At 34.3% G+C, this 27,458-nt stretch overlaps 1 protein-coding gene across 1 annotated transcript in view; it reads left to right on the top strand.

Moving 5' to 3' along the window:
* LOC125052425 (phospholipid-transporting ATPase IF) overlaps positions 1-27,458 on the top strand; it is a 36,579-nt gene that overhangs the window by 6,635 nt on the left and 2,486 nt on the right. Inside the window, exons 3-15 of the mRNA XM_047653269.1 lie at positions 69-194; positions 2,880-3,101; positions 3,739-3,918; positions 5,377-5,682; positions 6,171-6,418; positions 10,299-10,718; positions 12,044-12,215; positions 14,528-14,718; positions 15,843-16,124; positions 16,902-17,038; positions 17,778-17,913; positions 24,308-24,453; positions 25,197-25,364. Coding sequence (XP_047509225.1) covers positions 69-194; positions 2,880-3,101; positions 3,739-3,918; positions 5,377-5,682; positions 6,171-6,418; positions 10,299-10,718; positions 12,044-12,215; positions 14,528-14,718; positions 15,843-16,124; positions 16,902-17,038; positions 17,778-17,913; positions 24,308-24,453; positions 25,197-25,364 — 2,734 coding nt within the window. The remainder of the gene's footprint in view (positions 1-68; positions 195-2,879; positions 3,102-3,738; positions 3,919-5,376; positions 5,683-6,170; positions 6,419-10,298; positions 10,719-12,043; positions 12,216-14,527; positions 14,719-15,842; positions 16,125-16,901; positions 17,039-17,777; positions 17,914-24,307; positions 24,454-25,196; positions 25,365-27,458) is intronic.

The raw sequence follows: 27,458 nt of genomic DNA, 5'->3' as shown, positions 1-27,458 counted from the left end.
ATGTGAGGATACTGGCAGTGTAAATGGGTGCCAGTATCAATTGACATAAAGAAATGAAATTGTTGCAGATAGTCCCGTATCACCGTATACTAGCATAGCGCCATTGAGTTTTATGGTGCTCGTGACAGCTGTCAAACAAGGTTATGAAGACTGGCTTCGACATAAAGCAGATGATAAAGTCAACAACCAAATAGGTAAGTTTACACTTTTATTTCCTTATAACAGTTGTAATGACCGTCTAAACATACTTGTGATGCTTTAGGCAGTGGCGTAACCATAGAGTGGCAGGGCTGGCAAAATGCCACGGGGCCCCTGCCCTAGAGCTATTATGCTCTATGGATGAATGTGAAGTCTCCAATACGCATTGAGCTAGCGTGGGGACTACAGACCATTCCCTCTCGCCTAAGAGAGGAGGCCTATGGCCATTAGTGGGACATATACAACGTGTAATTGAGTACGCTGAAAATCTCGAAATTTATTAAAATTAAACTGAGTAGGGACGTTTTTTACTGATAGGGCCCCATCAAAAGAATTTGCCACGGGCCCCAGATGGTGTAGTTACGCCACTGGCTTTAGGTATGCGGCTACACTTTGTACGAAATAAAAACTTTTATATTTATGATAATCAAAGTATAGATTGATAAAGGTCCCGTTTTAAAATGATAATAATGTCAATCAACTGGAAAAACCGATCGTACACTTTGTTTGATGATTCATGCAGATAAAGTTTTGCATCATGCGCCTATTTTAAGATGCGTTAAAAACACTAAAACAATTTCAAATAACGTAATATTCAATAACCCTACGCTGTTAGGAATATCCATAGTCATTATGAAAGAAGGCAGAGCTGGTACTAATATATATGATACGCTTAAAATTACTCCATTAGGTAAAAATTTGCGATTTGGACCAATTTCAATAAGTTTCATCATTAAGATGCTGTATTCAGTTGTAACAAATAACATCAAAATTTAAATAATCCTATTGGTAACTATGTACTCTTCTGAACGTCAATATAAGGAAAGAAAGATCTAAATTATAGATAGATAGATATAAGAGCCGGCGAGAAGAACTGGCAAGAACGTCACCATCACTCTTTTCAATCGCCAAGTCGCAAGGAACTTCAACCGTTACGCCAAGCTTCATTTGACATATTGATTTAAAATGTTATAACAATAAAGTAACAAAAGCTGGATTATGCTAATGACTACAGAAGTGGTTTACTATTATTCATTTAGAATAATCCGGTTACTTCAATCACAGATCTGCATCCTAAAACTTACAAGTAACCAATGATTAAAGATACAGTATTATAGATAAAACCACAAAGGTATTGGTGATAAATTTAGACATACGTGTTATTATCGCAATTTTTTAGATGTTTTGTTTTACACATCGATAAGATTATAATATTTATGATTACAATACAGTACTGGAATAAAAATGGAGCCTAATTTAACCAATCTATATCACATTAAACAAAATTGATGGATTTCATAATTTTTACTTTAATTTTAGTTTGACAAAAATAGTCTATTTTTGTGTCGCCGACAACTCCTATGCCATAGCGAAGCCGCCATTTTTTTTAAACAACTAAGACGCCAGCCTTCTTTTGTTTCTAAATCCGAAATATGTAGTTGTATTCCCAAGTACCAAATTGTCGTTCTAAACATAATAATCATAATAAACTAGCGCTATACATGTCTATTTCTCGAACTATTATCAACACGGAAGATATAACTGATAACTATTATTAAATGTAACAAGTTACATGATCATTTGAACACCACTCGAATATATCGTTAATTGAACCTGGTTGGAACATCTTTAAATAGATATCGCCATATATATACATATATATCAACTACAAGGCAATAATCAAGGCGTGTTACTGCTGCGGCTTGGGTAACTTATACACTAAAGTAGAAAAGAAAAACCTCATTGACTCCGTAGCAAGTTTTAAATAAGAAAATTCAATTCTAAGTTATGAAGTTCACAATGTTCAACCCACAGTGGCTCTTTTCATGACACTCCAGCCGTATAGAACCATCTGAGATTTCCCATCGGAATAGAAAATGCACTAGTGTCTGCGCTCACGCTTGTGTATTATAATCTTTTGTGTATCTTCAATAGAGTATAGCTGTGGACACTTCGAAACGGCTCGACCGATTCTTATGATTTTTTTATGCATATATTTATGCATTATAAGTCTGAGAATCGGATACTATCTATCTATCAAACCCCTAAGTGATAAGGTGTGTCGACTATCCACCCCAAAATTTTTATTTTGATTCTTTAGAAAAAAAAATTTGTTCTTATTTTTTATGATACAGCATACAAAAATACATACAAGTTACAACCCTTAATTTTCACCCCTCTACTATCAACTCCTATTTTTTATTAAAGTTGATGCATAATAGTTGTTTTTATTGAACTAAAATTTTTTTTCCTAGAAATAATAAACATGACAAAACAACGTTTGTCGCGTCAGCTAGTTATTTCTATTAAAGTGTTAACAAAAAAATTTGTACATATTTAAAGTACATATTTACTTGTTTGTTACTGTATTATAATAAAGACAGACAAATATTTTTAGCGAAATTATGTTCCCTAGAAAATTTAAAGAATTAGGACCAGGCATTGGTGTCTCTCGCTGTGTTTGGTTATTCATATTTTTTAAATTCATAATCGAAACAAAATGGTACATTGTCTTAGAACTTAGATGTTACAATAAACCTCTAACCTAACCGGTTACGAGATTAACACCACCTTGAACCAAAGAAAATACGATAAATGATAAATACTTAGTACCCAGTACATAGCTTTGTTGAATCCTAATTGTTTGTAGTAGTACAATAAGGCATCATTATTTTTCCCAGTGGAAATAGTTCACAAAGGAGTTATAAAGGAAGTTCGGAACTCTACTATTGCCCCCGGTGCCCTTGTGAGAGTGAAAAGGGGATGGGAGGTACCAGCCGATCTGGTTCTCTTATGTTCTGCTGGTGAAAGAGGAAAATGTTTCGTCACCACCGCAAATTTAGATGGAGAGACCAATTTGAAGACCCTCAGGGTTCCACCACCTTTGGTTGGATACACGCCAGGTACGTTATATTAATAGAGTATAATAGAACTATAACATTTCCTGTTAACATTTAATTAAATAAATCTGTTTGTATTTAGAATATATTACGCTCTTTAGATGCATAATGATGCATTTTGGAAATTCCATCTCACAGATCATCCGTTTTAGGCTAGTCATTTAGGATCTCCGCCATAAAGTTTTATGAATACGCTCCCCGATACAATTAGATAGGTATTTTTGTAGAATACTTTCCCAAAAAACTTTCTTTTAAAAAGTCTTCTACAAATATACCCCTTCAACATAATATCCTTTAAGTTCCACCGTGACTATTTTAATTCTAAATATATTATTTTTTATTGGATTTAGAAACAACCATTCATTGTTATTCATGATTCTTAAGATTAGCTTTAGTTTTGTAATTGTAAACGTCTACTTTGTTACTTTTTGTATTTTACCCTTAACATTTATTTTCCTTCGAAGGATCGCTTCTTAGCAATAAAGCTGCCCGTTGCCTCCTTAATAATGTATGTTATCTGATTGTATATCTACTAATAATTCCACAAAGTGTTAATAAATAAATATTATTAAATTATAAAATAAAATGTATACTCTGTAATTCCATGTTTTCAATTTAGTAATCATAAATTATTCTGTAGATATAATCCCGCCCGGTATCCGCATAGAACTACCACATCCGGTCGCAGATCTTTACACGTTCTACGGTCGATTGGAAATACCCGGCCAACCCAGCTTACCATTAAATACAGATAATATAATGCTCAGAGGATCCCGAGTGAAGAATACTGAGTGGGCTATTGGATGTGCCGTCTATACTGGTGAGAATAACTACTGTGAATAAACCAGTGGCTTCTCAGATTTTTTTATATAACTGATGGCAATCAGGCAGGAGGTTATCCTGATGTTATGTGATACCGCCACCCATTATGCACACATATTGTCAGAAGGCTGGCAAGTGAGTTGCCGGATGGTTGGTACACTCTTTTCTTGAAGGACCCTATATCGAATTGGTTCGAAAGTACTTTAGTGGGCAGCTGGTTGCACATAGTGTTGTTCGCGGCTAAAACTGCCTTAAGGAAAACATCGTTGCGTTTTCAACAACTGAGCGTTACTCAGCTGTGAAAAACGCTTTATCTGTTTCGTCATCTTTTGTTTTTTTTAAGACTAGTAGGTGATCAGTCTTCTGTACCTAACACGCCGTTGACTTTGGGTGTAAGGCAAGATTTTCTCACGATGTTTTCCTTCACCTTACGAGCTAGTGCTAAATGCGCACATAGACAGAACGTCCATTTGTGCTCAACCCACCTAAACCTAAGACCTCTGGGTTGAGATCCGTTTTTCCACTCACCGGCACCGAAGCAGACGCCGTTCCGATGCCAGGGATTTGTTTTTCCAATGAAAATATTATACCGTATTTGAGATGAAAATAGACACCAAAAATACATCAACTATTTTCGCATAATCGAAGAACCAATTCATATACAGTACTCACTACACATGTAGTTTTGCTAGGTAAGTAAAAAAACGAGGCATACATTTTCATACATTATTGCTTCCATGTCGGGGCGGTGGGTGGACAAACGATCATTCGCCCCTAAAGCCACTAGGATATCCCTGTTTCTCTGTATCGGAAACAAAACAAAAGTTAGCAATGGGTATTATTATATCGAAATCCAATGGGACTTTAGTCAATACGCAGTATATATTTTTTATTCTAATGAGTTTGAGGTGTTATCTAAATTAGTTTTAAAAATGCTAATATGTTTTGTGCGTCACGTGCAATTACGATTGCATAAAATAATTATAATAATAAAGTGACTTTAATTCCATACTGTTAATAATTACATGTAATATGGGTGTTAGTTTTGTTACTATGCTCTAGTCTACGTTAGTTAAGACTTTTGGGGAAAGGTTGAAGTAATAACGCATGAAATTATTTAATGTAAAAGTCCACGTCGATAACAATTAACGGCTATTTGCAAAAAACAAATGTTTCATGTTTATTTTTGAGTAAAATCAGCGGGAGGTGCTTTGATCAGCTTTCAGAATCTCATCACAATCTCGTCTTGAGAATTAATGAACTTCATAAAGAAAAAACTTTTTAACAACTCTTGAAACTTGATGTAAGATTGTTTTACGTCCTAGATTTTTAGGCAAAAAACAAAAGCTTTTTTATATTCTACACTTATACGAATGGAGGACTTGCTCCATTCACAGTATAAGTACTTGAACAAGTTTGGCGTAAACTTGCTTATTTAGTAAATGATAATTTTCAGGTGAAGAAACAAAACTGGCTCTTAACTCTAAATATTCAGGGAACAAATTTTCATCAAGCGAATCTGCTGTCAACGGATTCCTTGTGCTACTCATCTACGTTCTCCTTTTCGAAGTGATTGGTTCTTTCGTGGCCAAAATACTCATAGAAATGTGGAATCCAAAAAGGCTCGAATATTTCGGCTTTGAAGACGTCTTTCCATTAACAGCCTCTAGTGTTCTACAGGACCTCTTCTCTTTTCTCCTCTTGTACTACTACATCATACCCATCTCTTTGTACGTCACAATAGAGCTGTATAAGTTTATTGGTAAGTTATGGGACTGATTGTAAAATGCTATCAGACAGATTACAATATTAATCCGTTTTTATTGTATTAAACATAGTTCACGTAACATATTTACATGTTTTTTCTAAATTACAAAGTAATAGATGATGTATATCTGTATTTTTTTAGTTAATTAATCATTAAGTATTGCAAAGAGATTTTTATAATAATGGTACTAAAACTTAAATATATTTAAAAACACACAATTATGGAGTATTTCGACATTCTTAACTTAAAAAGAAAACTAATTTAATAAGTTAGGTCCCTATGGTTGTTTATATATGGCATTTCCTCGCTGCGATATTTATTCGTTGAGTGAGGAAAGCACAAGCAACCAGGAGTCAACTTAAATCTTTAATTAGAAACTTAGACCCACTCAGTTTGTGGGTAATATTGCCGAAATTGAGACCAGAAGCCGAAACTGAGACCCACACACGTCGCACTTCACTTTAATAAATGACCTTTATTAGGTGCCCTCTTCATCGGTTGGGATGAAGAACTCCGCTGCGAAGAGACTGGCAGACCAGCAATCGCCAATACCTCAGACCTCAACGAAGAGTTAGGTCAAGTAGAGGTGCTCTTCTCGGACAAGACTGGCACTCTTACAAAGAACCTAATGGCTTTCAAAGCATGTTCCATAAAAGGACAGATTTATGAAGAGAGGGAAGGAAGATTGTTTGATACTGGAAAGTTTGATGAAGCCGTTGATACTCTTCAGGTCAGTCATATAAATAATATTTTTTATTATAACTTGTATAGTCTAGTCGACAAGTTGAAAATGGTACAAAATAGAGATACTGCTCTTAAAATTATGTGCGATAGCTCATTGGATCCGGAATGACGTCTAGAAAAATGTGCCAAAAGCGTGTATTAGCACATAAACAATTGCAAAAATTATAAACAATTAAAGATGAAAAAAAATGGCATTTCGTTTTTTGCCAAAAGTAAAAAAATTGTTACAAACAAAGTAAAAATATTTTTTTAACTTTTATGGCACGATCTTGTTAAGTATGTATGTAAGAAAGGCTCTACGAAGCGAAAATTTTTTACGACCATTATTTAAACATTTTTTGTCACTTACAATTAAGACGGTAGTTCGAGAAAATTTCGTTAGTAAACTTAACGTAAACTAACATAAATTATATACAACAAAAAATAATTATACCTAAAAAAAAATAAAGTCAAAGATGGAATATATAATATATAATACAAAAAGGTTCATACATTTGGAAGGAAAAATCAATAAAATTATTAAATACGTAATACCTAATTCGGCTGTGTTGTGTGATTGTGTGTATGTGGGGTGTGCTCATGACGCAGGACTTTGCGCTATGGATATTCTTAATAATCCGCGATAGCAGAAACAAGTCAAATAGTGGTCAAAGTCAAAATAACTTTATTCATATAGGTAAACAAGTATACTTATGAACGTCGTATGTCCGGGCTGCGCGATACAAAACTGAGTTTTTTTGCTGGCAGTTAGGCAGGAACATGGAAATCCAATTTTTCTAGAAGTGAGCTGCAAATAATTTTATTTGAGATGAATTCATGTATCATTACCATATCGTATTGTTAATTTTTTTTTAAAGTATCAATTTGAAAAATGTTCACCCGCGTTTTTGTAGGTATTAAACTTATACGAGATTTTTTTTCTTTGTGTATTGAGTAATTAGGTAACCACACCGAGTAACCATATTCAAGATTACTTCTTACATATGATTACTTATTATAATGATATCTTACTTGGTAAATTGTTTAGAAAAATTAAACAAACTGCGTTGTTTTTAATATAAAGATTCAATTAATACCAATATAATAATGAAATTTAATTTATTGAAATACATATACATATTGTAATTTTGTCTTTAATATTCAGTTAGTAAGTAACGTTTATCATGAATATAGTCATAAAACAACAGTTTTTATAGTATCATTGATTTGTCATAACATTTTATCGTTTGACGAAAACTTAGTCATGCTTGTCTTTGATTCACTGTTATGTACATAAAGGATTTCTTAAAATAAAATACTATAAACATTTGTTCAATAGGGAGTGGCTATGAATGTTTCGAGTATATAGGCGGAAACATACTACTAAAACGCGACGCGACGTGTCGTGTCGACACCCGATGTCCATCGTGCACATTACCAACACGCGACACTACGACACGCTTGCAAATTCAAAAGTCATTTAGCTGATTTATTCCCCGCGCAATGTGCCAGCAAGTTTTTACCAATTTGAGGTTCAGATTCGAGGAATGTTTGCAGCGCAATGGTGCACACCTGGATGATGTTATTTTTAAGAAATAAATTTCCCAGATGTCTATTTTAATTGAAATAAAAAAATTTGTGTATTGTATTTAGTTTTTTTTTTATTTTTTTTCAAATTCGCAAATCTTTCTGGCCAACCCTGTATTTTTCTAATAAACTGAATTGATTAGCAGGTTATTTGTATTAACTAACAACATCCTAACTCCCTGTTTTTGTCCTTGTATTGAGGTAATCTCATGTCATATAAAACAGAATATTGTTTCACCAACTCAATTAATTGTTCGTCGTTCATTTCGCCAAATAAATCCAAAAATATCTAAGTATATAAATTGACATTCGTGTCAAAAACTCGAAAGCATTGACGCATGACGTCATCATCACAACATCCACAACACGCCGATCCAAATCGATTGGATGTTACCGCGTGTGATCACATGGCGTGTTGTCTATGTGCATCTGACCATATTAAATATATGGGATTGATAAGTACTGACATGCGTCGGATGGCGTGGTGTGGCGTCGCGTTTTGGTAGTATGTTTCTACTACCAAAACTTCTCAACAACTATTTTTTTTTTGAGCTTTTGGCCTGGTTGTTGAGTCCTTTAAGCCACATGTGTGCGTTCAGAAATTTATTTTTTGTAAAATGTCTTCAAAGTTTAGGTACTGTTATATTTGTTTGTTTTAGACATTAATTTTCGAATGCATGTTTTTCTCATAGTCAATTGTACGTGGCATGGTCACGTGTCGGCAAACCATCCGCTTTATTTGTTCTTGCGCCTGACCAAAAAACAAAGAATTTCGTTCACCACAAAGTGCTTGAATGAAAGTCCTATTAATGAATTCATCCGAGTTTTTTTTTCCCCAATCGGCACAACATAGTTTTCAATCATTTTTTTCTGACATGAGTTTGAAGAACTTAATTATTATTTTTTATTTTTATTCTCATTCTGTATGTATGTTTTCATCATCATTCATCATAATAAAATACTTTTTTGTTTCTATCTATATAAATATATTATTTTGTATCATAGTTACGTTCATCAAAGCCTAAATTAGTTCAGCTAAAAAGTAACACGACATTCATTGACTGTTAGGCGGTACGAAGTTCGCCGGGTCAGCTAGTTACTAATAATCTAGTTTCTATCAGACTACCTTTTATGGCAGAAATAAATGCCAAGTTTATAGTTAATCTACACAAGCGTATCCGTGTAAAATGTATTCGCCGAGGCAGGCCACACACATGTTACTATAGCACGGTGAGAATTTTTAATACTTACCTACCTAATTCACAGAATAAATTATGAAACAAATCAACCAAAAAGTTTTTATATATCTCCATTTCATAATTTTATTTTTAATAAAGAAAGTTGAAAAAGTCTGCAGTAACGTTTTTTTATGTTTTAACAAAGTATGGTATGGTTGGTGGACTCAGTTTCCGCACTTAAGCGGGCCATAGACGGACCGCATGTTGCAGTCAAGACCGACTGCAAGATGCGGTTTTTGCTCAGGAACTGCTCGAGCGGTCCGTGTATTGCGGATATGAATTTAGTATGGAAACTGCAGACGGCGACCGCATATTGCAGTCGGTCTTGACTGCAACATGCGGTCCGTCTATGGCCCGCTTTAGGCTCGCACTCGGTTTTACTTTATCAGTATCGATAATAATCCGTATCATCGCCATATCTTATTTCAATTGACTAAACTATTTTAAAACCGAAGGCTAACATCTTAAATTATGTTGCAAGTAGGCTTCCATTTCAAAATGCTCTCACGTCGAAAAGTTTAATATAGAAAAGTAATTCGTTCATTCTAATTACAGCGGCAAAAATCGTTAACGGGTCAGTGTTCTATGATTAGGCGATTGACCGCAAGATATGAAAATTGGCCTCGGGTAGATACTGACGCTATATTTTATCACATGTAATTTTTATTGAAGTGAAACTTCTTTAGGCGCATGAGGGTAAAATTTTTACGGATGAATCGCAATAATAATAATATTAGCGTCACGAAGATGTGCAGCGCTTTTGTCGAAGATAAGGGAGAGAGCGATTGAGACCGATTAAAAGAGAGAGTGAGAAGGGCGAATAACCTTATAGAAATTCTATTTTTAAAATTAAAATTAATAAAAATATTATACTATTACTAACAGCATGCAAAGTTCTATAAAGCGCTTAAAGTTTCGTGTCTTAGTGCTTAAACATGCAGTTTCTTTACCGTACATTAAAGCTCTGAAGTGGGAAGCTTTGAATTACTAAATGTTATACGTGATAATTGTATATCAAATGTATGCTTATTATTGTGAATTTAAGTAATTCTTCTATTTCAGACAGATCTTAAATTTTTCTTCACAATACTCGCGCTGTGTCACTCGGTTCAACTCTCGAACGAAGACATGAAAAAATTAAGCGCACGCCTTTCCGGAACTGGAAATATGCAGTTAATGAACTTCTTCCGACGGAAAAAGATTACGAAAGCGAATGGAAATAGTAGTGTTATTGACAGCGTTACATGGAACGCCATTTTGAATGAAAACGGCAGTAAAATGGACTACCAGGGAAGCAGCCCCGACGAAAAGGCCTTAGTGGAGGCAGCTGACAGGTTTCAAGTGACCTTTTTGGGCGATGAAGGGAACAGTCTGGTACTAAAGGTCGGAACTATTACGGAGATGTATGAACGACTTCAGTTGATTGAATTTACGTCTGAAAGAAAGCGGATGTCTGTCATCGTAAAGGATAAAGATGGGAAGGTATGGATTACGTTTTAAAGCCTATTTTTCGAGGTTAGCATTAGGCATAGAACATAGAAGCTTCTGTCACAACGCAAATAATTTATATTAAACTAGATGACCCAGTTGACTTCGTATCACCTACATAAATTTGTGTCAAAACTTAATACATTTTTTTTAAAACAGAACAAAGATATCGGACCTCATACTAAAGCTATAAAACACATATGACAACCAAGTGACAATCATTTATTTCTAAAAAGAAACAAGACATCAAATATTTCCCAGTTAGGAACAGGTTTTATATGAAAATTTAATCGTCGTTTTCAGTATTTTTCTCTACTTATTTCCCCGAGATTCATCTAAATACCAATTTTGATGTGACATATTAAATTGTTATCTTTTAGTTTTTATCCTCATTTACAGCTAAAGCAGTTTTTATTATCAATTAAGTTTTAATATTTATAAAGTATGTTTTAATTATTTAATTAATATTTTACGCAGATACGTGCTAGTTCAATATTACTTTGAGGCGTTTGCATCTTGCAATATAAATTGCAAGAACATTTTAAATTTATGTCGTTGTCATAAAATAATAAAGGAATTTTATCTAAATGGTAAATTTTAACCCCGATGATATTGTCTGAAGTGATTGTATTTGATTGATTGAGAAGAAGATTAGATTGGATGTCACGATTAACATATCTAATCCCGCGGTTATTTGCTACCGCGCTTGAAATTTCTAGTATTCGTTCTATATTTTATAATCACCAAAAATAAACCAGTCAGGTGTACTAATTTGATTTACAGAAATAAAAATAAAATACAAAATTTGAGTAATTAATTAATAGATCAAAATACGTTTTTATTTATTTTAATGCAACATGATAGACATCACATATACAAGATATGTAAAACAATATATATATATAATGCAAGTTATAATTATATAGAAGTGTCCTTGAATTGTTTCACAGATAAGATTTTTTTTGTTTTATAAAAGTATGAGTAATACAACTAAAATAAAAATAATAATATACACGAAAATACATATTTGATATGCAAATGATATTGATTTGGTGGTATAGGACGCATTAATATTATTAATGCATATGTGTTGTATGATAATTTAAGCGGCAATGATTTACAAAAACCTTAGAAAAAATCAATAATATTTGCAGTCACGCGTCGTTGCTTTTAGCGTTGTTTTTATCATGGCAGGCGAAATTTTTAACGTAACTAAAAAAAAAACAATTGACCCGTAATTAGTGACCCTTTCGTCCTCGTTCTAAATAAGTAGTCATACGTTCAAAACAATTGACGATACAGATTATATAATTTTTCAGATATGGCTATTTTGTAAAGGTGCGGAATCCTCAGTGTTTCCTATATGCAAGGATTCGGTACAAATAGAAGAGACGGAAAGAGATATCACTGCCTTTGCCACTAAAGGTCTTAGGACCCTGGCTGTTGCTTACCGGGAGATACCCACTGAGGAGTATGACAGAGTCGCTGAATGTAAGTTTATAAATGAAAAATAATATATTTTAATAGCATGATGACCTTTGTTATGCCATCATGTAACATGACTCACACAAAGAAGACGATAAATTAAATAAGTATTAATTACAATATAATGAAAAATATGCCATACATTAGTGTGACAAAGCTGTCCCCATAGTCGACTTACACCCGAACCCAATAATCAATCCACAATCTCAGATTGAAAACAATCCGAGAACCGACCGTGACAGTCGATCGAACTCCTATCTGAATCCCAATAACCAAACCCTACGAAGACAATCCATTTTTGGCGGATAAAATGCTCTTTGTCGTTCCATTTTACCGAGTTTTCACTCATATTTGATAATCAATGTAAACGAAATAAAGTAAATAAAACCGTACAAATAACATTAAAATATACATGTGTATGTTTAAAACATAACAAACAGTTTTTTTTATTATTTAAAAACTGTTGTAAGTTAAAATCTGTTAACTTTTTTCGCGCGCACTTTTTTCTCTCGTGTTGGTAGATGCGTCTACATGCAATACAAATCATTAAAACCACATATTAGTTTCGCAAAATAAATTATTTACGATAATAATTTATGTGATTTTGAATACACTTCAAATGTTTAGTCATGGAGGTCCAACAATAAATTAATAATAATTCTTGAAACCTACGAATGTAAATTAAAAATTGGTTTTTGTTTTATTATAATATGTAAAATTTTAATCAAAAACTTAAAAAATCGCTTAAGGATGATTATTTGTTAGTGTTCTATGTAACAAATTAATGATAAAACAAATCATTATTACTGATAATATTTTAATACATATTGATAAATACATTTTAGATAAGGGATAATTATGGGCGATTTTGGTAACAGCTGATTTGAAATACTTATTTAAAAATAATCTATTATTAAGATTATCCATATAAACTAATGATAATAATAATCAGTGGCGCTACAACCTCTTTAGGTCTGGGCCTCAGATTTCTGAATCTGTTTCATGATCATTTTTCAATATAATACGCAAGTAGGTGATCAGCCTCCAGTGCCTGACACACGCCGTCGACTTTTTGTTTGGGTCTTAGACATGTCGGTTTCCTCACGATGTTTTCGTTCGAGCGGGGTATTGGTGCACAGCCGGGTATCGAACCTACGACCTCACGGATGAGAGTCGCACGCTGAAGCCACTAGGCCGACACTGCTCTCATCCATATAAACTATTATATTATATTTTACAGAAATTATAATATATCTATATCTATCTTATATCTATACATTTATATATAATAATCTATTTTAAAAATTGTGTCACATACAGCTGAGTTTTATCATCGAACGTCGAGGCAGAATACGAAATTGCATCGTCAGCGTTCATTCCGTTGTCGAATTGTTATTTAAGCTAGTTTTTGCCGCGCACCACCACTATGTGGAACCAGAATAAAAATATTTCCGAACCAATTTGACTTTGGCTCTTTCAAGAAAAGAGCGTACCAATTTTTTAATAGCCGGAAACGCACTTGTGAGCCCCTTGGCATTGAGAGTGTCCCTCAACAGCAGATGACCCGCCGGCCCGTTTGCCCCCTGTTCTAAAAAAAAATCATACCAGTGTTTCTCCTATTACCACATTATTGCAATACCGTAAAATTATTAAATATTTTTATCAATTCACGTGATCAGGGGCCTCAGTCAATTACAATTTCCCCGTAATAGACTATCTAAAGTTAGTAATTCTTTTTTGGGAAAAGGGATACTCTTCTTTTATAAAATCCCAGAGGCTCTTTTATCTCTGCCTTTCAATAAATTTAAGAAATGTATGAAAGAAAAGCTGTGTAAAAAGGCTTACTATAAAGTCAACGATTATCTAGTTGATAAAAGGGCCTGGGACTAGTGCTAGACAGGCTACTTCTAATTAATTTGCGATATTTGTTTTAAAATAAGTGTTGTTTGATGATTTGCTATTTTAAAAGAGTACCGAGAGTTTTTTACGCCGGCTTTTTCTCTCGGCCTACACCCTCTGTCTTCTTCTTCTTCTCAGCTGCCGATGAGTAGGGATGCATACAAATTCAAATTTAATGACGTGAAATAAGTGATACATGTATCTTATGTTCCATAATAAACATATATTTTTTATTTATTTAGTCAAGAATGGAAATGACAGTTCGTGTCGAAAAGTTTTCATACAAATTTAGTTTTTGACTTTCTACATACACTACTGTTAAGGCATCTTGACTAAGGCCCCAGGTGCTACTTGTGGTGATCGGTTGTACTCTAATTCCAATCGATTTACTGTAACTGATTTTTTTCTGCATATTCTAGCCATAAAACATCTTGACGGCTCAAGCGCAGAAGCCCTACAGCGTGTGAACCAACAGTATGTTGTACTGGAGCAACAATTAACACTGCTTGGTGCAACAGCTGTGGAAGATTGTCTTCAAGATGATGTTGAAGATACTCTCGCGTCTCTGCGAAGAGCCGGAATCAAAATCTGGGTGCTTACTGGAGATAAGGTATATCTTATATTTATATTCAGACAAAGGAAATAATACGCATATTTGAATTATCTCTTCGAAGACACTCTCCTTAAAGTCTCAGGTAGCATCCCAGTATGGGCGTTGACATATCGAATGACATTCAGTTTCGCGGTCATTTGGAAGGAAAGGCTAAGTTAGCCTCTAAAAAGCTTAGTGTGCTCAGCAAGGCGAGACGGTACTTCACTCCGGGCCACCGCTTGCAACTCTATAAAGCGCAAATTCGGTCCCACATGGAATACTGTTCTCCAGCTCAGAATACCAGCTCCTTCCGCTTGAACGTGTTCAACGAAGAGCGATTCGAGGGGCTTGATCCCTTGGCGTTGCGTAGAGATGTGGGATCTATCTGCATCTTCTACCGCATTTACCATGGAAAGTGTTCAGAGGAGTTGTTCGGACTAATACTTGCAGCTGAGTTTCAGCCTACTGCCCGTTTGCCTTATGTTACATGAAAAAAGCATTTTTTTAATCTTAGGTTTTCAATTTCTTTTCATATAAATGATATATACTTAATACTGATTAACAATATATATCATAACACGACAATTTGGCAACCTTGGAAAAATGAGCAAATATCAAATTTATTTCGTATATCGATATCATATTTCCTTATCATCCAAATCTGCATCTACGTAACATCACGTGGACTAATACAAATAACACATCAGTGGCGCTACAACCTCTTTAGGTCTGGGCCTCAGATTTCCGAATCTGTTTCATAATCGTTTTTAAATCTAATAGGCAAGTAGGTGATCAGTCTCCCGTGCCTGAGACACGCTGTCGACTTTTTGGGTCGAATCCATGTCGGTTTCCTCACGATGTTTTCCTTCCCTGTTCGAGCGAATGTTAAATGCGCTCATAGAAAGAAAGTCCATTGGTGCACAGCCGGGGATCAAACCTACGACCTCATTGATTAGAGTCGCACGCTGAAGCCACTAGGTCAACACTGCTTCGAATACGAATAAGATATTTTCTCACGATTTTCCTGCATTCGATGACAATACATATTGTTCTTACAAATATCTCTATATAAACACATCTTTGGATCACATACAATATATCTTCCAGACAACCCAGTTCAAATGATTGTAACCCTGATATAGGTAGAAACAGCAATAAACGTCTCCCAATCGTGCGGGCATATATCCGAGAACGATCGTCGAATGTTTCTTATAAGCGTCGAAGACGAGCTCGCTCTACAGCAAGCTCTAGAGCTTTGTAGGCAGACGGTAGAAGAACCGGGCTATCAGGATTTGACCTTGGTGGTTGATGGGGTCAGCATGGCGAATGTCCTGGATACGGTGTATGCGAGGGACTTCGTTGATATTTCCCTCAAGTGCAGCGCAGTGTTGTGCTGTAGACTATCGCCGATACAGAAGGCTAAGGTAAGATAGGTTAGCCGAAATATTTTTGAAGTTATACTTCTTTAGGCGTGTTATGAAGTATTGATGAGAGTGAAATTTTACGAAGCGCGCGCACCGTGACACAAAATTAACAGAATGAAGTTGCCCACGGAAGATGCTACGGCATTGGACATAATTTAAAAACAACATTCGAATAATAATAGAATTTATGTTACACTTAATGTAAGAGAATAATAACAAATATTTATTTATTTAATTTTTCAAATGTAAACTGAACTTTATTGACTATAATGATTTCTTTTCCAGTCTTTGATTATTTAATTGTAATTAATTATTTGCATGCAATCAAAAACTTAAAAAAAAAACAAGTTTTTAATAATGCCAAAGAAGTATAACTTCTTACGCGCGTAAAAGTAAAGTAAAGTGTATAAGTACACGCACCCTTTTTTTAGTTTACGCATAACGCCACCACAGAAAATTTGCGCTAATGCGCCAACAAAGAGTTATTTCCTTGTTTAGGTTTATTTTAGTTGTGTTTAAAAACCGACAAATCTGTAGCTGCGGTGGTGTTTATACATAAGTACTAGTTTTTTATAGGAATATTAGTGATTTTGTCGTTTTAAATAGCTTTAATATGAGAGCGTACCTTAAAAGGCCAGCAACGCACTCGCGAGCCCTCTGGCATTAAGAGTGTCCATGGGCGGCGGTATCACTTACCATCAGGTGAGCCTCCTGCCCGTGTGCCCCCTGTTCTATAAAAAAAATTCCGAGTAATACTGAAACCATAAAACATTTCAGATTGTTAAGTTAGTAAAGAATTGTTCGGAGCACCCGATTACAGCGGCCATAGGAGATGGCGCCAACGACATCTCCATGATACAAGAGGCTCACGTTGGCTTCGGGATATTCGGGAAGGAGGGACATCAAGCTGCCAGGTAATGTAAAACAGTTGAAAATCTGATGGTGGTCAATAATATTCATAATATTCTTCTTTTTATACTTTTCTAAAGATAATAACATAGGTTCGTTCAAGCGGCGGCTAAATAGGCATCTCCTGGACACGCGTGCCTTGCGATATGCATCTTACATATACATCAGAATTGTGGCCGGTCTGTCCAGTTTTGTATAAAAATATTAACATTTAATAACGCAAATAGGTAACTGTGTACAGTTATGAACGTCATAAAAAATAACAGTTCTCAAATCCAGCCGTCATTCGTTTTAATCGGCAAATTTGTTATTTACAAGATGCTTTGCACTGTAACTATTACACCATGTAATAATGCTAAAGTAATCTGGCGCCCCATTTCGACAAAATTCTATATACATATATAACTAGCTGCCCCCGCGAACTTCGATTCTCCTTAATGTGATTTCACTTAGCCTACCTTTTTAATACTACCAAGTACCAACATGGAACATTTTGCTATGCTACCCGACAGACTGTTCGGTAATGAAAACTTTTTAGGTTTTTCTGTGAATTTTTCTCTATATAAAACTCAAAAAATGGGGTTGATGGTAGAGGGGAGAAAATTAAGGGTTGTATGTATTTTTGTATGCTGTATCATAAAAAAAATAATAGATTACATTAAAAAAAATGACTTTTCGAATGCTTCAAAGCAATAATTGTCAGCGAGACATAATATTTCAATACCAATATTTTTTTATATCCAGATCGGCTGATTTCGCCTTCACAAAATTTTCGAAGGTGAAAAAAATGCTTTTGGTACTGGGACATTGGTACTATCAACGACTGGCAACACTTGTCCTATACTTCTTCTATAAAAACTTAGTATTAGGGAATATTATGGTAAGCATTTATATATATTAATTATTTTTTTATGTTTATATCGTGTACGTACCTCAGTTTAAAAATCGATTTCGGCCAAAGGACTTGTATCCATTGTTTTTTTATTTACATAAAAGTCATGTAGATTTTAAAAAAGGGCGGTATTTGTTTACGATATCGATATACCTAGATCGATAACAGGGAAAAAACATGTTCGCTTCCGATGTTCCGACTAAATTTTTCTTCGCCTTAGTTTTTTTATTTTGCCCCATATAGCAAACTCAATTATTTTATTTTATTTGTCATTGCCATTCGCGCCCATAATTAAAGCAACCCCATAAATTTGTTTTTTTCTAATATATTGTAAATGGACTTATACTGCTCTTATATAAATACGGTTATGGCATTATTGAATAATTCCTTGTGTTGGTGCGATAAGGTTGCTTTTTGACTGGTTAACTATTAAGTATAATTTTAGTGCAATGAAACGTCTGCTTCGCGTTGAATCTACTTTATTACTAAATATTAAAATTACAAACATAATATGACTGAACATATCCGCCCACCAAAGGACCTTTAATGTCCTTTCAAAAGATTACATGCAAACCCTTAATATATACTTTAACAATTTGGCACTTAAGCTTCATTAATTGGGAGATAGCAAAGATTAGATACAGATCGTTTTACAATATTATTTCCATTTTTAACACTATAAACTCTAGTTACACCATCCAGAGTCCTCCGAAGTTTGGTGAGTATGCAGGAATGAAGTGCCACTGAGTGCCATCATTTGCTAAGCTGTCTATGATTTCTTGGTCAAATTGCAACTTTGCTTCTTCCCATGCTTTACGTAACTCTTTGTTTGCTCCTACGAAGTTTTTTCCCTGATCACTCCAAAGATGTGCGCATTTGCCTCTTCTTGATGTAAATCGTCTGTATGCAGCTATGAATGAATTTGACGTCATGTCACCGACTAGTTCTAAGTGAATTGCTTTAGTAGACATACAGACAAAAATCGCAGCGTAGGCTTTGTTTGTTTTGATACCTCTTCCTTTGTTCATCAAAATTTGAAATGGACCAGCGAAATCTACACCTGCATTGATAAATGGTCGAGAAGGTGTAGTACGAACGGAAGGTAAGTCACCCATTAATTGAGTTTTTACCTTTGCACTTTCCTTAGCGCAAATTAGACATCGATGGATATGCTTCTTTGTCATGTCTTTTGCACGCAATACCCAATATTTAGAGCGTAAATAACAAAGCATTAGCTGAATACCTCCATGTAATGTTGTTTTATGAGCGTCGGCGATAATAAGTGAGACAAGAGTGTTATTGTTTCCAATGATTATAGGATGTTTAGTATTTGTTTCTAAACTTGATTTTGCTAATCTTCCGCACACCCTGAGCACTCCATTATTATCTAAAAATGGATTAAGCGTCTTCAATTTACTGTTCTTTTTAATATTGTTCTTTTTCTTTAACGAATCTATTTCAGTTTCGAATTCTTCATTTTGCACTATCTTGATACATGTTAGTAATGCTTCTTCTATATCTTCTGTTGTGATTGTTATATTTTTATTATCCTTTTTAAACTTGATAAACTTTTTACAAAAAGCTATGGTTCTTAATAGTTCATTTAAGGTAGTAAATCTTTCAAATTTTTCGGAAAATCTTTTTTCTTCTTTAATGTTTGTCAATATGAGAGTTTTAGTTCTTTCCTTTTTCTTTTCTGTTGTAAATATGTTCTCGTCTGTTAAGATGATTTCTCCTTTTTGTAACCAAGTAGGTCCTTTCCACCAAAGGTTGCAGTGTTTCAAATCGGAGATGAACATACCTCTAGATGCAATATCTGCTGGATTTTCTTGTGACTGGACATGATGCCATTGTTCTTTTTTATGATTTGCTAAAATTTCTACTACACGATTGGCCACAAATGGCTTCCATTTCGTGGGTTCGCCAGACAACCAAGCTATGACTATAGATGAATCTGTCCATGCGAAAACTCTTTCCATCGGTATTCTCATGGCCTGTGCTACTTGGTTCAATAATCGGGATAAAAGCAAAGCTCCAGAAAGTTCTAATTTTGGCAACGAAATTGTCTTGAGGGGAGCCACTCTAGTTCTGGCTGCAATTAATGATGTTCTATATGAACCGTCCGTTTTCTTGACTAGGCAATACACCACGGCGGCGTAAGCTAAAATAGAAGCATCACAATAACCATGAATTTGAATTGTATCCATGTTAGAGCATGAAGTACATAACCATCGATCGATAGAAATATTATTCACATTCATAATATCTCGGCGAATCTTCAACCATTCTTCTTTCAGAAAAATGTTAAGATCCTCATCCCAATCAACCTTCTCAAGCCATAGTTTTTGAATTAATATTTTAGCTTGAACAATACTAGGTGCGATCCAACCTAAAGGGTCGAACAACTTTTGTATATCTGAGAGGATATTCCGCTTCGTGATAATGTTTTCTTCATCGACTTCAGGTAAGTCTAAGTTGTATTCAAATCGATCATTCCCTAAATTCCATTGAACCCCTAGTGCTTTAATTATTCCATCTAGTTTTAAATCGAAATGAGCTTTAGTAGTTCTTTCGTCTGGTTTTAAACTTTGCATAAATTCAGTATTATTAGAGGACCATTTCTTCAACTCGAATCCTCCTCTACGTAACAATTCTTTTAAATCCTTGCTAATCTGAATTGCTTTTTGAACGTCATCACTTCCAGACATGCAATCATCAACATAGAAATCTTCATTTAATATTCTAGCTGCTTCAGGAAACTTATCCCCTTCATCAATCGCTAGTTGCTTCAAAGTTTTTACTGCAAGATACGGTGCTGAGGCTGTCCCGAACGTTACAGTAAGAAGGCGATAGTCACGTATCTCATCGGATGGATTTTCTCTCCATACTATACGCTGGTAATCAACATCATCTCTATGAATTTTTATCATTCTATACATCATTTGAATATCTGAGACGAAACAAATTGCATGATTACGCCATCTCATGATTAAATTTCTTAAATCTTCTTGCAAAACTGGACCTGACAGAAGCTCCTCGTTAAGTGAAATATTGTTGGAGCCTTTACAGGAAGCATCGAAAACAACTCGTGTCTTCGTAGTTTCTTTGTCCTGACGGACAACAGCGTGGTGAGGTAAGTAAACTGATTTTTTATGTAATTCTTTTTCAGGTACTTCTTCAATATGATTTAATGTTTTATATTCATTTATTACTTTCAGATATTCGTCTTTTAGTTCTGGAATTCTACTAAATCTTCTTTCAAGCTGCATTAGTCTCTTAATTGCTGTTTCTTTTGTATTTCCTTCAGATGACAATGGTGCTTCAGTTTTAAAGGGTAATCTAACTATATACCTTCCTTCGTTATTCCTAGCATGAGTTTCTTTATAAAATTCTTCACATCTCAATTCTTCTTTAGTTAAATTACGTTTTGTGTCTGTATCTATCTCCCAAATAGTTTTAATTAAATCATTAAAACTTGCATCAGTTGTGATATTCATTGCCATTATGGCTTTATGCTTTGGTTTCATGTTGATGTTTATTCCACCCATCACAATCCATCCCAGGCTGGTTTTCTGTGCGCATATTGTGCCTGATGGACCCTTGATTAATCCTTGTTTAAGAATTGCTGTATACTCTTGCACCCCTAATAGCAAATCCAATGCTCCGGAATCCATAAAATTTGGATCTGCTAGATTCAATTTCTCAAAGTGACGCAGTTCCTGTTGCAAATATTCTGATGAAGGTATGTTAAACTTTAATGGCTGTGACATCACGTAGGCGTGTATTGGTAGCTCAAAGTTAGGTTCCCAGCGTGACAATAAATCAAAATTGACTTCTTGTTTGATGTTTACCTTCATATTATCCATACCCGTGACGACCAAATTTACAGGTTTGCGTTGCAATTTTAGTGCTTGAGTTGCCTTTTGAGTGATAAAGCATGACTGCGACCCCGAATCTATTAGCGCCCTAAGTACAGTTGTGTGCCCATAGTTTCCCTTTATAACCACAATTGCGGTTGCCAATAGATTGATATGTTCTGTAACATTATGTAAAGCTGTCATTGTAGCAAGAGTCTTCTCCTCTTCCTGAGGTAATGTCATCGGTTGCTTGAGTTCTAAAGATGCCGACGCATTTGCTTTAGTTGACTGATGAAGAAGAGAATGATGACGAGCCTTGCATATTCGACATGAAAGAGGTAAATTACATCTAAATGCCGAATGCCCTGGAGCCAAGCAGTTGAAGCAGAGTTTGTTGTGTTGTGCATAGTGACTTCTTTCTGCAGGTGACATTTTTGAGAATGTTTTACAACGACATAAGCTATGATTTTCCTTACACATAATACATGTCTTCTCTATAGACATGTGAAAAACACGTTCTCTTAACGGCTTGAGAGTTGGTTTAAAAGGTGGATTTAACAATTCTAACGTTCTTAATTTTCCTTCTAAAAACTTCTGTAATTCAAACCAGGTAGATAATTCTTCTTGACTTATATCATACGAAAATTGTTCCCATTCTTTGTGAGTATCTGGATCCAACCTTTGAACTACTAAAAATACAATTATAGGGTCCCATGACTCTGTGGGTAACTTAAGATTTTGTAAGCTGTTTAAAACTTCATTTGTTGTATCTAATATTCCTTTTAATTGTAAAGCCGATTGTGACATAATTTTCTTTTGTGAAAATAATCGTTTAAATAATGAATTAATTATCATACGTTTATTCCCATATCTAAGTTTTAAAGTCTCCCAAGCAGATAAATAATTCGACTCTGTGATTTGGATGTGTTTTAATAAGGATGCTGCTTCACCTGTTATGCTGCATTTCAAATAATGTAGTCGTTGAACATTAGACAGTGACGTGTTATCATGTACCAGTGCAACAAAAATATCTTTGTAAGAAGGCCATTCTTCGTAATTACCCGAAAAAGTAGGTAATTCAATGCGCGGGAGTCGAACCTGTGATTGTACGTTGTGTTCGACTGCAGTGGAGCCGTTCCCCTGATTACAGGATTGTTGTCCTCTTTGAATTTCAAGACCTTCTAACATATCCCTGATGTCAGACACCATACATAAATATAAATCCTCGATCAAATAATAATCCTCATTGACAAAATATGGTAAAATTGACTTTTGTTCACGCGGCGTAATTTTTATTAAATCTAAATGTGCACTTTTATAAGTCTTCCAGTAACTTTCTATACACTCCATCCGTGTTTTTAGATAACCTTTCGTAAGTCTAGCCTTTGCACATTTTTTAATATTTATTTGAGTCTTTTTTAATAGTTCATTATTATTTTCAAGTACACTTAATAATTGTTCCACATTTGCCATTATTTGATCACTTTCAAGTCACTTGCACGTTCTATTTCAATATTATTCAAAAGTTATAAGTCTAAAAATTGCACAAAATAGTTGCTAAACGAGTTCCTTATCGCAATGGAATGCGTAGTCTATTGTTCCTTCGATGCAGCTCAGTAGACACAATATCCGGCGAGATTGCGACCATATGGAGCGGCGATAAGGTTGCTTTTTGACTGGTTAACTATTAAGTATAATTTTAGTGCAATGAAACGTCTGCTTCGCGTTGAATCTACTTTATTACTAAATATTAAAATTACAAACATAATATGACTGAACACCTTGTTTGAAAATGGAAGCTATTTCGATTTTTTTCGTTGTTGTTGTGAAATGAAATTGTTGCTTCATAACAACAAAACACATCTAAATGCCTGTATTCACTTTGATTAGTGCGAGTGCAAGTGATTAGTAATTGAGGATGATTAGTGCAGGTGTGTTATGCAAGTAGTGTCCAATTAGGGGCTCTGTTAAGTAAATACAGTTGTCGTTAGCTGTCAGGAAGTTTGGACAAACATCGAGAAGCACGCTTGCAATTTGAAGAAGTACTGAAAGAAGTATTAAACGCGGTGCTATCTGAAACCGAAGAAGTTTTGGAAGCTGAACTTGCATGACCAAGAAAAGTATGGATACGAAAATGGATTAATAGAAGACCATGGCGCAAGCTACCAACTCTACAAGGAATTGGCTGCTGAAGATACGACGGAATATTACTTTGCTCTCAGGTTGACCGAAGACTCCTGCTGCCTGTCCAGACGTGTTTTGGCAGGCACGCTGCGAGTGAGGGGGAAGGCAGGGCGCACGCGACGTCACTACTCACAAAAAAAAGAACACGCTTATAATCACTTCGTCGCTGTCCACACTTGTTTTCTCCTAATCACCAATCAGTAATCACCTGCACTAATACCTAATCAAAGTGAATACAGGACTTTATGAACGTGGACATAATACCGTTTCTGTTACCATATATCATGTATTATAGTTTGAACAATCAAACCAAAAAGAATATGATTTTTATTTATTTGCAGTTATTTTTCCAAATAAACAGCGCGTTCTCAACACAGTCAATATATGACAGTATGTATTTGACGTTCTACAATCTATTCTTCACGTCAGTACCGTGCCTTGTTCTATCTGTGACTGAGCAACGCTGGCCAGCCGATTTATTACTCAGGTATGTATTACTAACTCAGCCTAGAAGGCACCTAAATTTATTCCTGATATAATAACTCTTATGTTTCGAAAAGTAATTCTTTTTATCGATTCCTACGGATTTAAATGAATCCAAACTTATTTTTACGAAAATTTATCATTTTTAGGAGTTCTGTATGTCCTGTCTAACACAATATTTATTAACATTGGCAATAAAAAACCGGTAAAACAGTTACAATTTGTATTTTATTTCACAGTTTGGTAAAGATTTTTTTAAATAGGCTTTAAGATTTATACTTTATTTTACTTTCGCTTGCTTTTGAAGCATCACACAAAGAATATATTTAACTTCAGTGCCTTAAGTTTAAAAAAAGGGTGCGTGTACGCGCGTAAGAAGTTATACTTCTTTGGCATTATTAAAAATAGTTTTTGATTGCATGCAAATAATTAATTACAATTAAATAATCAAAGACTGGAAAAGGAGTCATTATAGTCAATAAAGTTCAGTTTACATTTGAAAAATTAAATAAATAAATATTGATTATTATTCTCTTATTAAGTGTAACATAAATTCTATTATTATTCGAATGTTGTTTTTAAATTATGTCCAATGCCGTAGCATCTTCCGTGGGCAACTTCATTCTGTTAATTTTGCGTCACGGTGCGCGCGCATCGTAAAATTTCACTCTCATCAATTTTTCATAACGCGCCTAAAGAAGTATAACTTCAAAAACTTTGTTTATTTATTTTTGTATTACTCTTCAGGAACCCAATGCTTTACCGAAATATTCGAAAAAACAAGCTCCTATCATGGCGGTACTTCGTTCTTTGGCTATCAGGAGCGTTATATCATTCAGTGCTCATTTATGGCTTCAGTGCTTTAATCTTCACCTCGGATGTCTTTACATCTGATGGGAAACCTATGGATTTGTGGTATGTATTAATTAATTAATTATGTAACTAATAATGTATTATTATTTTATCTAAAAAGGTCTGGTCCTCAAATTTATCTATTTCGTGTTTTACGCTGACTTTTTCCCCCCCATGGAACTCGCCGTTACGTTTTTCTGTACCCAAGTATAGTAAAATTTCGTGACCACATAGTGACTCTTTATACCTAAACACCATTATGTGGTGTAAAGTACTGGAAAGTCGAAAATAATATTAACAATAACGCGTAATTCAATTCCCCGCCCCGTACGTTTTACAAAAGGACCCCCCCCCAAATTCGTTACCTAATACTTGAACGCTCCCTTATAAGTTGAAATGCAATTGCTTATAAATCAACTAAAATGCATAATTTCATTCCACACAGATTTACAACTACGATGTCTGTACCAAACTAATATTCACCTTCTTACATACCTTTACGGATCTTGGTCCCAGATATATGCAATTTCTTGACGTATCTACGCAATTAGTTTGTAAACTAGAAAATTTTAATGCCTTATATATGTCACCGTAAAATTGTAAAAACCGTTAGATTGTAATCTATCTCGCGAGATTGTAAACTGTCGAAAGATTGTCAACTCAACATACTGCTTGCAATTTAACGTATTATTATTCGGTAGTTATATGAAATTGTTGGGAAGTAAAATTAATCTGTAATTGACCAAAGAAGTTTGAATGATAACTAAATTAGTGTAGTACAATCTACCGAATACCGATAACCGATAGATTACAATCTAACGGTTTTTACAATTTTACGTTAACATATACACACGTCCACAATTTAGTTTTAAGACACCGCCCCATTGGTTGCATTTAGTGCTATACGGAAGGTCCGCAGTACGGATTATCCGTAGGGTCGACCATTTAGAGCTCCACGGCCTATCATATCGGTTCCTGGGTCATCAAGGTGCTTTAAATATTTGAGTATAGTGATTTAGTTTTACTCTATATTAATCACTCGCGTACAGCAATAGAATATTAGCGAAATAATGAAATGTTAATTGCCATGTAACAAATGAATGCAATGTAACAGTTGAAGAGAGTGTCTACGTCTGGCTATACTCTCGGGGCGTAACTCCGACGATTTAGGAAATCGCCACGCTTACAAAACTAAGAAAGCCTGTGTAAGCAAAATAGTCTAGTCGACAAGTTGAAAATGGAACAAAATAGAGATACTGCTCTTAAAATTATGTGCGATAGCTCATTCGAACCGGAATGACGCCTAGAAAAATGTGCTAAAAGCGTGTATTAGCACATAAAAAATTGCAAAAGTTATAGACAATTAAAGATGAAAAAAAAATGGCATTTAGTTTTTTGCCAATATTTAATAAACTATTAATATTTAAGAAATTTCAAATAAAGATTCTGAAAGAAGAGAAAATTTCCAATAAAAAACTCCTAACTCTCGGAACTCTATCTCCATTATTTATAACTTTAATTTAACGCTGAAAATAGGTCTGCGGGTGACATTTTTAGGATTCGCGCGTGGCGTCAAAAGCGACTACGGCACATTAATTAATTTATTTAAGGTATTGAATATTTTTTTTTAAATTTGAAAAAATTATGGTGTGTTCTGAACACTATAATTAATTTATTCCCGTTGAAAATTTTACTTAAAGTTAATTTTTCAACAAGTTAAATAATTGTTAACAAACGAAATTTTCTCGAACGACCGTCTTAATTGTAAGTGAAAAAAAATGTTTAAATAATGGTCGTAAAAATATTTCGCTTCGTAGAGCCTTTCTTACATACATACTTAACAAGATCGTGCCATAAAAGTTAAAAAAATATTTATACTTTGTTTATAACATTTTTTTTACTTAAACAAAAACTTAAAAATCCATGTAATGTTGTTAAAAAAAATTTTATTTTCTAAATCATCATATAATCGTTTTTTTATTAATACAAGATATTTATTGATTTACAAAAAAAAAAATTCCCGCCATTTGTTGATAATTTTTTTTTTAACAAATTGAATAAATAAATATTTTTTAAAAAAATTTTAACACAACTTTATTACGTTAAAAATTTTATGATTTTTAAAAAAAAAATTTTTCCTAAATAACAATTTTTAAT

The sequence above is a fragment of the Pieris napi genome, chromosome 9 (genome assembly GCF_905475465.1).
Source record: "Pieris napi chromosome 9, ilPieNapi1.2, whole genome shotgun sequence".
In the NCBI taxonomy this organism is placed as follows: Eukaryota; Metazoa; Arthropoda; class Insecta; order Lepidoptera; family Pieridae; genus Pieris; species Pieris napi.
This window is presented reverse-complemented; position numbering and strand designations above follow the sequence as displayed.